Genomic DNA, 13,619 nt, shown 5'->3' with positions numbered 1-13,619 from the left:
AGAAGTCTTCAATATAAATTGTTTGATGACTGTATATTTAACTGTATATTTGTTAACTTGATGGTTTTATCTCCTTAGATGACTTCTTCACAAGCTACATCTGATAAATATAGGGATCCTTTTGGAAATCCTTTTGCCTAATTTCGGTAAGTAGAGGATCCTATTTAGCTTACCTTGGGTGGTTTGGTGAAAAAGGGTGGCTCAACGGGTAAAAGGTGAAATTTTAATTTTAGAGTTGGGAAGAGGTTAAATTTCTCTAATTTAGGAGTAAAAGAAGTGAAAATCTATACTTAGCTAAAATAGTAATACCTCCATGGGGATATGGGCCTCTATCTTATCCCATGTTTTTTTTATGGGAATAAATGTCAATGTAATATATAACTGCTTTCTAGCTTTTTTTTTTATCTTCATAGTTAAATGATTGCAAATCACCCTATTTATTACTTGATTTCCTATAAAATTTCAAATTCTGAAAACCTCCAGCAGATACCAACAAATCAGTTAAACAGTTGTTGATCACAAGCCTTCTGCCATTTATTGCTTTGTGCACACTCTCATCAAATCTGATGGTTTTAAATCTAAAAGTGGTGGAAGCTATGAATAATATTGTCTTCATAAGTCTTAGAAGTTCAAAATCATTCTGAATATTGTTTCTTCTTTCTCTAATGGATAAATCCTAGATGAGTGGACCCTGTACGAACTCAGAGTAGCCTGTTCTTTCTCAAAAGTAAGTGGTAGCAACTCTGTTCCGATCTTAAAAGATTGAAATAAGGACAGGGAGATTTATCTCCATGTTAGAGAAAATGGAGCACAGTTGGTAGGGTGAGAACAACAGAAAGAATGAAAAGAACCCAAACCCAGTTTTTTCAGTCTTCCTTCATCCAAGCAGGACTATTAAGACTATTAAACTATGTCTTGACCCATCTATCATTTTAATTTTAAATAGATAAATATATTAATGTGACATAGACTGAATTGACAGTAATCCATCCTTAGCTGTGTGGGATACATTCCAGTACCACAGTGGGTATCTAAAAGTGCAACCCTCTGTATCCTGTGTTTTTTCTTTTTTTTCTTTTTAGAGATTTTATTTATTTGCTTGAGAGGTAGAGTTACAGACAGAGAGAAAGAGAGAGACAGAGAGAAAAAAACCTTCTATCCACTGATTCACTCCCCAAGTGGCCACAATAGCAAGAACTGGGCTGACCCCAAGCCAAGAGTCAGGAGATTCTTCCAAGTCTCCCTTGTGGGTGCAGGGGACCAGGCACTTGGGCCATCTTCCACTGCTTTCCCAGGCCATTAGCAGAGAGCTGGATTGGAAGAAGAGCATCCAGGACTTGAACCAGCATCCATATTGAATGCCTGTGGCACAGGCAGAGGCTTAGCCCACTACACCAAAGTGCCAGCCTCCCTGTTTTTTCTAATACATACATACATATGATAAATTTAAATACGTAAGTTAGGTAAGAGATTAACAACAAATAGAGTAATTATAATATACTATATAAAAGTTATGTGAGTGTGGTCTCACCCTTCTTGGAATGTGTGAAATGATACAGTCCCTACATTATGAGGTGACGTGAGGTGAGTGACATAGCAATCATGATGTAGTGCAAGTCCTTTTTCTACTATTAACAGAACCTCCTAGCCTTCTTCCGATTCCAACCCTCTGGTATTCCAAGCATTGTTTCACTTCTGGGATGCAGCTTTGGTGGAACCATTCCATCATGGCTGTCACCCATACTTTCTGGTTACGTTCTCAGAGCACAGGCAGACTATTTGTATTTTTGTTATTGGTGATGTGTGGGTTCTTCACACTACCCTGTGCCTGGCTTTATCATATGCCCTGCAGTGTTGCCACATCGTATCACTGGGAATCCATCCTTCCATATGTTGTGTTCTGGTGCCTCCTTTGAATTTTCATGAGCTCAGGTTCAACTGGGTGTCTTTTTCCAGAAGTGCCTAGTTTTATTAAAATTGAAATTGCTTGGAATAGTGGCCTTTTATTTTAACTTATAAACTCATCTAGAAATGTGGCAGCAACTTTTTCATAGGTAAAGTCAGCCTCTCTGGTAATTTTTATATTTGTTAGTCCAAACCTATTCCTGAATTTGTGTAACTGTCCTTTGCTTACAGTGACTGAATGCCATTGACCGGAGGGGATTTCTTGCTGAATTCTTTGTGTAGTCTCAGTGTGTTCTGATGCAATATGTTGCTGGAGTCAGAACATGTCTTCTCCTCTCTACCCTCGTTTCCATCTTCCCTGAGTACTCCTCACACACTGTAGCTGAAACTTTCGTGGTTTGAGGTGTAACAGCAAGACTAGCATGAATGTCTTTGTCCTTCTTCACAATTTCACAAATGGAAGATTTGTTTGTACCAAAGATCAGAGCACTTTAGCGCATGAATTTTTTTTTTCTTGTTGGGAATCTTTTTTCCTTAAAGGAGGCTCTTTAGGACTTCTTTGTGGCATAATCTGAATAGCCAACATTGTTATACTTGCACATTGTGGCCATTATTAGGTAAAAGAAGGGTTACTTAACACAAGTCTACCCTAGTTGATCTAATAACAGAGATGCCTTTTAAGTGACTAGCAGCCAGGGAGCATATACAATGCGGATGTTATACGAAAGGCTGACTTATGCCCTGGGGAGTTTAGCAGACCACAGCCCATGACGCCCTGAGATTTCATCCTGCTGCTCGGGATGACCTGCAACGCGCAATTGTTTGGATCATTCTCCTGCAACTCCATTCACAATGACAATATTTCTTACAAGTACCTTTTCCAGGGCCGGCGCCGCGGCTCACTAGGCTAATCCTCCACCTAGCGGCGCCGGCATACCGGGTTCTAGTCCCGGTCGGGGCGCCGGATTCTGTCCCAGTTGCTCCTCTTCCAGGCCAGCTCTCTGCTGTGGCCCGGGAGTGCAGTGGAGGATGGCCCAAGTGCTTGGGCCCTGCACCCTATGGGAGACCAGGAGAAGCACCTGGCTCCTGCCATCGGATCAGCGCAGTGCGCCGGCTGCAGCGCGCCGCCCGTGGCGGCCATTGAGGGACCTTTCTCTCTCTCTCTCACTGTCCACTCTGCCTGTAAAAAAAAAAAAAAAAAAGTACCTTTTCCATAAATTCTGCTTCAGAGAACTGGATGAAATCATTAAAAATACAAATTCCCCTCTGTGGCTGGGAAGAAGCATTCTTTAACAAGAATACGGGTGACTCTAATGGTAGTGAAGCAATGTAGTAGATACTACTAGAAATCCTAGCAAAGGCTCGTTCTCATTCGGGAGACATAACTGAACAGGAAAGAATGAACTACACTTGGAGTCCCGAAGGATTGCTCACACTAAGTTAACTGGACTTCTCTTTGGAGGCCTTTTCTTTTGTGGCTCATGAAGAAGGGATAGTTAGGTCAACTTGTTAAATTATTAGATGGAGTGTGAAGAATGATCATGGGAGAAAATGGCTAAAATTATTGAGCACTTTATTAATCACTTCATTACATGCCCTACTTTTATTGCTGATTCAATCCTCACGTCAGCAATAGGAAATACTGTTACAGACATGTTTGATAATGACTTGATATTCAATCTGGAAGTTCTAACATCAGATTTTTTCTTCTCCCCACTTTTCTAGGAACTTGATATGCTGACTATCCAGAGGAACAAAAGGGTTGGCCTTAGGAATCAAGGACACAGCTAATGGCCAGACATGTCCTGTCTGTCATTGTTCCAGCTTTGGCATATTATCTGTTGCCTTACTTCTTGTTGCCTCTTCCACTTGTAAAATGCCTTTCACTTTCTGTCTAGGTTAAAGATAAACTGAATCTATGGCTTTAAACAAATTAAGATCCTAAATGCTCTAGCTTAAAAGTAAATGAGGTAGTTTCCCTACTGAACCTTTGCCTCCTATATCCCTAGAACCTTCTAGAACACTTTACCTTCTATCTTCTAATTGGGAGATACAGTCATCACACCCTTACATCATGCTGTTTTGAGTAAATTTTCAAGTCTTTACTGTTCAAAGGTGTATGGTCACTCTATTTTAGAGCATAAACTTAAAGATTATAGTAAAACAAAGTACCTTTTTAAAAGAAATGTTGCAACAGACCATCATTTACAGAAAATTTTAAAACTAAAGCGAGTCCAACTTTTGGGACACTTTGGAATTGAATACAACTGCAAACCTTCTTAAAGGTGCTATTTCTCTTTCTGAAAGCCACCTCTCTTTCCCCCAACGCCACGATTATCCCCTCTCCAGCCTTTCTAGCTATTGCAAATGAGGCAAAAGCATTATTCGTTTCTCCTCTCCTTTTCCCTCTCTTTCAGTCAGTTTTGCTCCTGCACTCATATAGCCTTTAGACCCTTCCACAAGCAACAGACTTTCATGGGCAAAACTGTCTAAGGAGTCACAGATGTGTAGCTTCTTTCCATTTCAGTAACTGCTAGTCCCAGAAACCAGAATTACTAATGGGCACAACCTGAATCCTTCCTATGGAATAGGACACCATCTTTTTTTTTTAAGTTGAAGTTCTAGAAAAGCAGTTAATGTTGAAGAGAAATTGAACTCAACTCAGCAATGACGACTGTATTCCGAAGAGTAACTTGTCACACAGCCGAATGTGATTGTGCCAAACACAATGGGTGCTTATTTGGGGGTCATGTTAGACCTTTATCAAGTAACTGGAAAACTTTCTTGAAGCCACAATCTCATTGTTAACAGGAAGATAAATGGGGGGAGGGGAGCTAAAGAACAAAGATTTGGGGTTATCATTGAAAAATCTGATGACTGCAATTTTTTTTCCTTATAACCTTGGATTCCTTCCCAATTCATTTTTAGTTCTATTATTAGCACAGTTCTGAAGGGTTTGTTCTTGCCAAATTGAGTTTTGTTTTGTTTATGTTGGGTTTTTTTAGTGTTGCGTCTTGACCCTTAATGCTCAGGTTTCTTGTGGGTGTTAATCACATACAATGTTACCTTTAAGTGGAAGAAGAGGATGACTGCTCAGGACCTAAACAAAGATGGTGGCCTCACGAGCCTCTGTTGGTTAGCCCCAAGTAGTCCAAGCTAAAGTCCTGTGGTTTTGTGTTAGTCTATCACAGAGGGCATATTTTTCCATCTGATTTCCTCTTCAGTCATTACAAACACTTGAAATAATGCATTAAATGTCCAAATACCCAAATGTGCAAAACTGGAGGTAACTATTTTTAGGTAGCTGAATTTTTTAAAGCGATGATCAGCCACACAACTGTTTTGTAAATACCTATTTTCTTGTGCACTTTTCTGTATGCAAATAAAGCTATGAACTTACTCATTTCAATAAACTGGAATGGCATAATCTTACGTGTTTTTATCAGGTTATTCTAAGATTTGAACTCTGCTTTTGGTTGTCATTAAGGTCAAAGTATAAAACATACCAGGCTAAAGTGAACAAATGTTAGTTATAATTTATAATACATTCTGGATTGCCACAAGGGTGAAGAGAAAGTGGAAATGGAGACATGGGAAAATTCTTGGTTGATCTTTTTCCATTAGGAATGGTCTCAACTGATGTGCTAGTTCATGCCTTTTACTCTTTGCCTCACCTCATTCTTTATTCAGCTGTACATGGCCCCAGTAAAAGCTACAACTCTGGGGGCCAGACTAAGAGCTATTGCGTGAGGTGTGCAGACTGAAGATCAGATATTTTAGTGTTTGGATTGTCTTAGACATTCCTGTGTAAAACTTCAGGACTCCCATTTCTTTTCAGAATACCTGGAACTACAAGGAAGAGAATTCAAGGTAGGCCTTGCTTGGATGTGGAAATCCTGGCATTCCCCCTAACTTTTCTAAAGAGTGAGATAAAACTTGTGGCAGTGGGATCATCTTTTGGTGCATACAATTAACAGATGTTCCTTATCACTGCCTTACTTTTCCCTTAACAGAAATCTCCAATCTCTTTCTAAGGACAGTGAGGTGGACTATAAAAAGACAGATCCTACTCAAAAGCAGCTTCCAGGAGAACTGAAAGTAGGCCAAGGATGAACTGGAGAATGCTGCTGATAAGAACATGTTGTGCAAATGATCTGGTGTATTCAGGTGTTGGGCAGTGTGTCTAACCTGTTCTGCCTGTGTGTGGTTTGCCTATGGCTTCATTCAAAAGGTCTTGCCAGAGATTAACCCTTCCTAATGGGTTATCCATTTCAGTGCGTTTGGGGCTCTGTTGACCGGGGAGAAATGCTTACTAAAATGTCCCTGAAAAGTAGTAGCAGGTCTCCTTTTCCTCTAGTCTCCTTAGCAGCAATGGTGTTTATGTGCTAAAAGTTGTGTGCTTGTAGTTCCAGCACTGGAAGTTCGACTTTTCATGGTAACCTTATTATTTTTGGAAGAGGGTTTCATTTAACCATCAAATATATATGAGCTAAAAGATCAAGTTTAATAGCCAGCATTCCCCGTGTTTCTCACATAAAAATGATACGAAGGGAAGAGTTAATGGATTTTCTCAAGATAATCTTTGTATTTGTAATTGCTTTACTATTTGTACAAAATAGCTCACTCATTGATACTGTAGTCCCAAGCGGAGGGATGTGTTAATTGCTACATCTGTTGTTGGATTGATATCTGTGCCCTACAATAGTTGTAATCGGCTCCAATTCTTTTTTTTTTTATTAAGATTTAATTTTTTGAAAGACAAAGTTACGAAGGGAGAGACAGCAAGAGGGAGAGGAAGAGAGAGTGTGAGAGTGATCTTCCATCCACTGGTTTACTCCCCAAATGGTTGCAATGGCCAAGGCCAGACCAGGCCGAAGCCAGGAACCAAGAGCTTCCTTTAAAGGTCTCCCACATGGGTGCAGGGGCCCAAGCGCTTGAGCCATCTTCCACTGCGTTCCCAGGTGCATTAACAGGGAGTTGGGTCAGAAATGAAGCAGCTGGTACTCAAACCAGTGCCTATATGGGATCCCAGTGTTGTAGGCCATGGCTTAGCAAATTATGCCACAATGCTAGCCACTCCAACTCTTTAAAAAAAAAAAAAAAGATTTATTTATTTGAAAGTCAGAGTTACACAGAGAGAAGGAGGGGCAGAGAAAGAGAGAGGTCTTCCATCTGCAGGTTCACTCCCCAATTGGCCACAGTGGCTGGAGCTGCACAGATCCAAAGCCAGGAGCCAGGAGCTTCCTCTGGGTCTTCCCACATGGGTGCAGGGACCCAAAGACTTGGGCCATCTTCTACTGCTTTCCCAGGGCACAGCAGAGAGCTGGATTGGAGGTGGAACAGCCGGGACTTGAACCAGTGCCCATATGGGATGCCGGCACTGCAGGCGGTGGCCTTACCCACTACACCACAGCACCGGCCCCAACTCCAACTCTTAAGAAAGTGATTTCACTGGATATTTTGTTACAAAACTATTAGGGAGATTTCTTTCAACCAGTGATTTCTGACTCCACTATCAAAATATTAACCATGATGTCGCGGGCCATACAGCAGGTGGTCATGTGTCTTTCCTGTGCTGAAAGCAAAGAGGGAAAAGACAGAGGAGGCAGCTAACCCGCGAGTCTGGGGGACCTGGAACGACCTGGCGAGTGAGGACTCTGGCTGAATACTCCTGGAATCTCCTCCATACAGAATCTTCTAGTGAAACATAGGCACTGCCCCAAACCCTCTGGTAAATATTTAAACTAGTAACCGTTTGAGGAGATTGCTAAATAATGAAGCAGTTTATTCTCATTTGGAAATGGTGTGGCTTTAAATAATGCCCTTCTATTACAAACAATGAAAATGCACGTTCTAACCTGACGTGCCAGACACGCACATATGTGAGGCTGTGCGCCAGCAGCCGCTCTGGTAATACGACCCAATTACAGCCGTGCTGACGGACGAGGGCCAGCCATTTCTCATCTCATCTAATGAGTGACCGAGCCCCTCGTTTGTCCTTGCTTTGCTAGCACTATGACTTAATTACTAACCCTCTACCATGTACTGAAATCCTCTGAGTCCTGGTCTCCAAGGAGACCACAGTGTGGATGGCTCAGGGACAAAGAAACTGACCTTCTGCAGTGACCAAAATGAACTTGTTGTAGTGAAAAGAGAGGGGGGGGGGACAACTCTGAAAGTCTTCGTTGACTAAGTTTTTCTCACAATGTTGATTGTGGAGTTTTCTGCCAGTGCTGTTCTCATTTGGTGAACTTTAATTATTTGGTCTTGCTTATAAGAAGAGGTGTTCTTGCTGTTCTAAAAGTTAGCAGGAGGCCTGACTTGGCTGATCTGAGTTGCAGGTATTTCTAGATGTGACTAAAGCTACTTCCACCAGGTTCCTACCTAAAAGCATCAATTGATCACCATGGAGGCATTTGAGGGCAGCTGAGATGAGAGTATTGGACATAGGCACTAACAGGGAAAAGGAGAACAGAAAGGTTGATAGGACATGGATATCCTACTTTCTTCACTGGCCTTGAGATTGACTAAGGACCCTGATGGTAGGAAATGACAGGTCTAGGTGCTGAAAGAACTCTTTTCTGGTTTTTTGTTTTGATGGAAGACCCGGTGTGCAAGTAGGCAGTGCACAGGACACATGTCAATAAGCCAGGAATGCACTACAGTAATGAAAAGGTTCATAGTAGCTAAAACCGATAGATGTCTTAGATCAGGTTTGCTATAACAAGAATGCCATAGGCTGGGGGAACTTAAACAATTTTTTTTCTCATTATTCTGGAGGCGGAGAAATCCAAGACCTGGTGTTTGGGAAAGGCTGATGTTGCCTCAACAAAGACAAAAACTTTCTTACATTTTTGCTCCAACTTACAGCCTTTGGCTTTCTGTTTCTAGGTTTATTGCCTAATGATCACAAAATGGCTGCAGAGCTCCAAATATGTTAGTGTTGAAGGTGGACAGAAATGGAAAGGCAGTACAATCAATGTTGCCCTTGTACCAGGAGCTTCGCTTGTCTCCAGGAATTCCCAGTAGAGTTCCACTCTATCTCGTAGACCATAATTTGATCACACGATTTACACTAGAAACAAGGGAGGCTGGAAAATCAAGCTTTTGGTGTCACCAACTTCTTCAGTAAATGTGGTTAAGAAAAAGAACTGGCTGCATAATTTGTGGGGCTCAGGGAAAAATTAAAATGTGGGATCTGTTGAAAAGCAGAAAAAAAAGAGGCAGGCACTGTGATGCAGCAGGTCAAGCTGTCTCTTGGAATATCCAAATCCGACATCAGAGTGCCTGGATCAAGTCCCACTTCTGCTTCTGGTCCAGCTTTCCACTGATGTGCACCCTGGGAGGCAGCAGATGATGTTTCAAGGACTTAGGTACCCACATGAGAGACCCGGATTGAATTCTTGGTTTCCAGCACCAGTTGTTGTGGGCATTTGGGGAGTGAAGCTGAGGATAGAAGATCTCTCTTCTCTCTCTCTCTCTCTCTCTCTCTCTCTCACACACACACACACACAGAGAGAGAGAGAGAGAGAGAGAGAGAGAGAAAGACTCTGCGTTTCAAATAAGCCTTTTTAAAAAAATTTAAGTTGTCAAAGACACTAAAACACAGCATTCTGCTTTCTGCAATCATCTCTCAGCTTGTCTGTATTTTAAAGGAAAGTTGTTCTAAGAATAATTAAAATTTTGAAGCATTATCATGGCTTATACCACTAGTCTTTAATTCAGGGAAATCACTGCAATCCAAGATAATAGCACCCACAGATCTGGTAAAGGCTGTCTTCCTCGTTCACTGAAATGACACAATTTTTATTTCATAACTTATATAAGTATTCAAGTATTTGCCCATGTATTTCATTCTTACCTGAATAGAAGTACGGCACAAATCAACTCAGCTGTTTTTATTTCACCTCTTGACATGCATACATTCTACCAATACTTGCTACCTTTAGCTCACTGGTAAGTAAAGAAAGGCTGAAAAAAAAGGAACTATGGGTTTCTCCTTCCTTTTCTACCCTTGATCACCATTTGCAGTGTAACTGGTTGGCTAATGCAGAGAAGTAATACTAGGAAGAGAGATATGACTGTGTTTCCTGGTCATTTGTGTTTCTCTCTTTGTTGGAAGCAAGTCGTGGCTCAAACTGAAAGTGTCCTTTCAGGGCTGTTGGTTCCCACTCCCACTCATCCTCTACCCCCTCCCCACCCACCTACTCCGTCATGAACATAACACACTTACCTTATACTCTCTTTCACTTTGAGTCAGTAAATTCCCGCACAAAAGGGTTACAAGCTGGATTCTGTGTTCATGGAGCAATACAAATATTGTGAATGGGGGGAGGGGTCTGGAAGAGTGGATCCATTGTATTTCCTCTGTTCATGGGCATGGCCCATTTTTCCAATAGACATGGCTTCCAAAAATTAAAACATAAAATTATTAAAAATTACAGCAGAGTTAACAGCAGTGCATTCAACCAATGTGGAATCCTGCCAAGTGCCGAGCTCTGTGCTACTATCCAGGACACATGCCCGCGAAGGCAGCCATGGCAAGAGAGTTTGGAAATGGGTGATGTAAGCCGGGAAGTTTCCCACCTGACTGAATGATAGTTGAAGCCACTCTTGAGCCACCCTCAAATGCAGATCACCGCAGTCTTTGGACCTGCAGCCCCCTGAGGCATCAGAGAAGTGGAGAGCACGATCGGCAGGGTCAATGCCAAGGTGCCTCAACCAAAGGATAGAAGCTAAAACGTAGAGAGAACTAGTTAGGACCATGAGCATTACCAGGAATAATAAAGTCCGATGGGGTCCGGGAAGCCAAACCGTTGCATGTCAGGGTTTAGTGCTAACCCTGGAAACCGTGAGCTGTTTCCCTTCTGACGCAGCTGTGGGAGCAACCGTGAAACGCCCGAGCTGCTCATTGACCTAAGTGTTTTCACTTGCAAGCACAACACAGCCACATTTGAAAAACAATCATGGATTCAGAGATTTGGAAAAAGAGCAAAAAGCTACCCAGCCTTTACTTGCAGACACCTTGATGAGTGCATCACACAAGCAGGTTCATTTTTATCTCAGATCTCAGAGGTGGACTGCTACTGCTGCCATTTTATAGAATGGCACAGAGTAGCCAAAGTCACGGCCTCGGTCACACAGCCCTGGAGTCCTTGAAATGAAAGTCCAACCCAGGGCTAATGCGCATCCATGCGAGTACAGGTATCTCCCATCAGCATATTCAGGTGCTGTGGAGGTAAAGATCAGACAGGTCATGACAAAGGCAGGTTGTAGGTTATGTTTGATCAATTTTTCCTGTGTTACAAATGAGAAATCCTCCATCTGTTCATACTCAGGCGAGGTATGTGTTGCACAGTGAGTGGGGAAGACTACAAGTGTGCTTAAAGCAGTAACACTATTGCACAGTTTCATTAAAATCTAACATTCAACAGAATTGAGCTCTTGAAGAACTGGATCCAAACAATGTTCAATGAACAGAGAGTACATTATGAACAGTGCTTTTTGCATTCTCTCTTCCTACGTTCTTCAGGGTTTGGAAAGCTGATCACTAGTGACAATTGTCTTCATCATTTACTGTGACAAACACATCCTTCAACTGTAGAGAACGACAGCTAACCAGGTGAACACAGAAGGAGAGACTATAGCAGCCCACCCGTCACAAGCCCAGGAGCCTAGAAAGTTCAGCTCAATAAAGAGAAATAAATGCAGGAGAAAATGCAGGACCACAAACAGGATGGTTCCCGACTAAAACCACCAGTAATCATTTTGTTTCCATCATTGCCAAATCCAATGTCATGAAGACGTTCTCCTATATTTTCTTTCCCCTTTTAAAGAATTATTTATTTATTTGAAAGGCAGAATGACCAGAGATCTTCCTTCTGCTGGTTCACTCCCCGAACGCTGGCAATAGCCAAGGCTGGACCAGGCTGAATTCAGGGGCAGGAACTCCTTCCAGATCTCCCACATAGGTGGCAGGGACCCAAGGGTCTGGGCCATCACCTGCTGCCTCCCAATCACATTAGCAGGGAGCTGACTGGGAGGCACGCAGTAGCCAGGACTCAAACTAGGCACTCTGGTATGGGATGTGGGTGTCCCAAGCAGCAGCTTAACCATTGAGCCACAACACCCACCCCAACCTGTGATTACTGACTAGTCCAACGGGTAGAGAGGAAGGGTGAGCAGAAAGGTCTGGAGAAGCCAAAAGTGCCTCTGAAATAAGGTAAAAAATCCGCTTCCACCACACACAGGTGCAGTGAGGGAGCAATCCACACTCCTTTTCTCCCATGTTTCTTTAATATGTTCAGAAGCCTCCACTCTGCTGGGTGTGGGTATTAACTTTTTAACTCCAGTCCTGAAGCCTCAACACAGTGGTTAGGACTCCCGATTTCTTCTCCTTCTTCCTGTTCTCTCAGGTGATGTTCACCTTTATGACGAGTGTGGGGAGGGTTGTTGGTAAGGGACGTAGATCCTCGGCCAGGTCCTGGGCCTTCCAGTCTCTTTAGCATTTACTTCATCCACCTGGTCACTCCTTGTTGGTATTCAGCTAAAGCTTGTACAGCTTTTAGCGTTTGCTGCTCTCCATAAATTCAGAGGCCCTACAGTAGGTCTGACGGTTCTCCCGCTGCCTCAGTCCCCACCCTGGCCCTCACTAACACTGCAGACTCTGCGATCTAACGGTAAGTGTGTTTCCTTCCTGACCTTCGACCCCGGGGCCACATTGAGCTTTCCATAACAAATCTCCCAAGTGAGCCTGCCGCATACCCTCCCCAATCCTCCCCCAGGTGAAGGGGAGCAAGTTGACGTTTTCCACAAAGAACTCGACAGCAAGAGAAACCTAGGAGATAAAATTCAGTGCCTCCTTGGCTGCCCAATCGCATGGCACAACCACTTTATTTTCATTGGGCATCCAGCGCATTCAGATGAAACCCCCAGAGTTCTAGTCGGCAAGGAGAGAACCGTGTCCTTGTCCTCAGCCTTCCCAGCATGCTGGCCCCATTCTGGGGTTTGCCCCAAAAGGGTTTATCAGAGCACATGTGTCACAGCCTACCCCTCCCGTCTCCAGTCCTCCCCTCACAATCTCTGAGTCAGAGAGCGAGTCTTCTCACATCCCCTGCATCCTAATCGGAGTTGTCCCCACTGTCTCAGATTCTCCCCAGCTCCTTCCCTGGGCAGGAAGTCCTAGTATGGCTTGATCTTGAGGTCTCAAAGTGTCAAGTGAACAGTTCCGAAAGCAAAAAGTAGACAGAGCATAACATTTGCAAAATATTACCCCCTATTATATTATTTTTTTATATTTTATTTTATTTAATGAACATAAATTTCCAAAGTACAGCTTATGGATTACAATAGCTTCCTCCCCCATAACTTCCCTCCCACCCACAACACTCCCCTCTCCCACTCCCTCTCCCCTTCCATTCACATCAGATTAATTTTCAATTCTCTTTATATACAGAAGATCAATTTAGCATATATTAAGTAAAGATTTCCACAGTTTACACCCACACAGAAACACAAAATGTAAAATACTATTTGAGTATTAGTTATAGCATTAATTAAACACCTAAGAGTAATTGTGTATTAATTACAGAGTTCAATCAATAGTTTTAAGTAGAACATAAAAAATACTAAAAGGGTAAAGTATTAAGTTTTTCTTTTTTTTGTATGTTATATAGTTTTTTTATTTAATAATTGTGAATTTACAAAGTACAACT

The 13,619-nt window shown here is 42.4% G+C and overlaps 1 protein-coding gene across 7 annotated transcripts in view; it reads left to right on the top strand.

The window, feature by feature from the left end:
* The window catches only part of DAB2 (DAB adaptor protein 2), an 83,064-nt gene extending 77,732 nt beyond the window's left edge, over positions 1-5,332 (top strand). For 6 of the 7 annotated variants that reach the window (XM_070056666.1, XM_070056667.1, XM_070056671.1 and 3 more), the window contains 2 exons: positions 79-146; positions 3,631-5,332. In XM_070056666.1, coding sequence (XP_069912767.1) covers positions 79-141 — 63 coding nt within the window. In that variant the 3' untranslated portion in view covers positions 142-146; positions 3,631-5,332. Of the gene's footprint in view, positions 1-78; positions 147-680; positions 729-3,630 lie in introns of those variants that run through there. The other variant, XM_070056670.1, reaches the window with a different exon arrangement.
* The last annotated feature ends 8,287 nt before the right edge of the window (positions 5,333-13,619 follow it).

The sequence above is a fragment of the Oryctolagus cuniculus genome, chromosome 14 (genome assembly GCF_964237555.1).
Source record: "Oryctolagus cuniculus chromosome 14, mOryCun1.1, whole genome shotgun sequence".
In the NCBI taxonomy this organism is placed as follows: domain Eukaryota; kingdom Metazoa; phylum Chordata; class Mammalia; order Lagomorpha; family Leporidae; genus Oryctolagus; species Oryctolagus cuniculus.
This window is presented reverse-complemented; position numbering and strand designations above follow the sequence as displayed.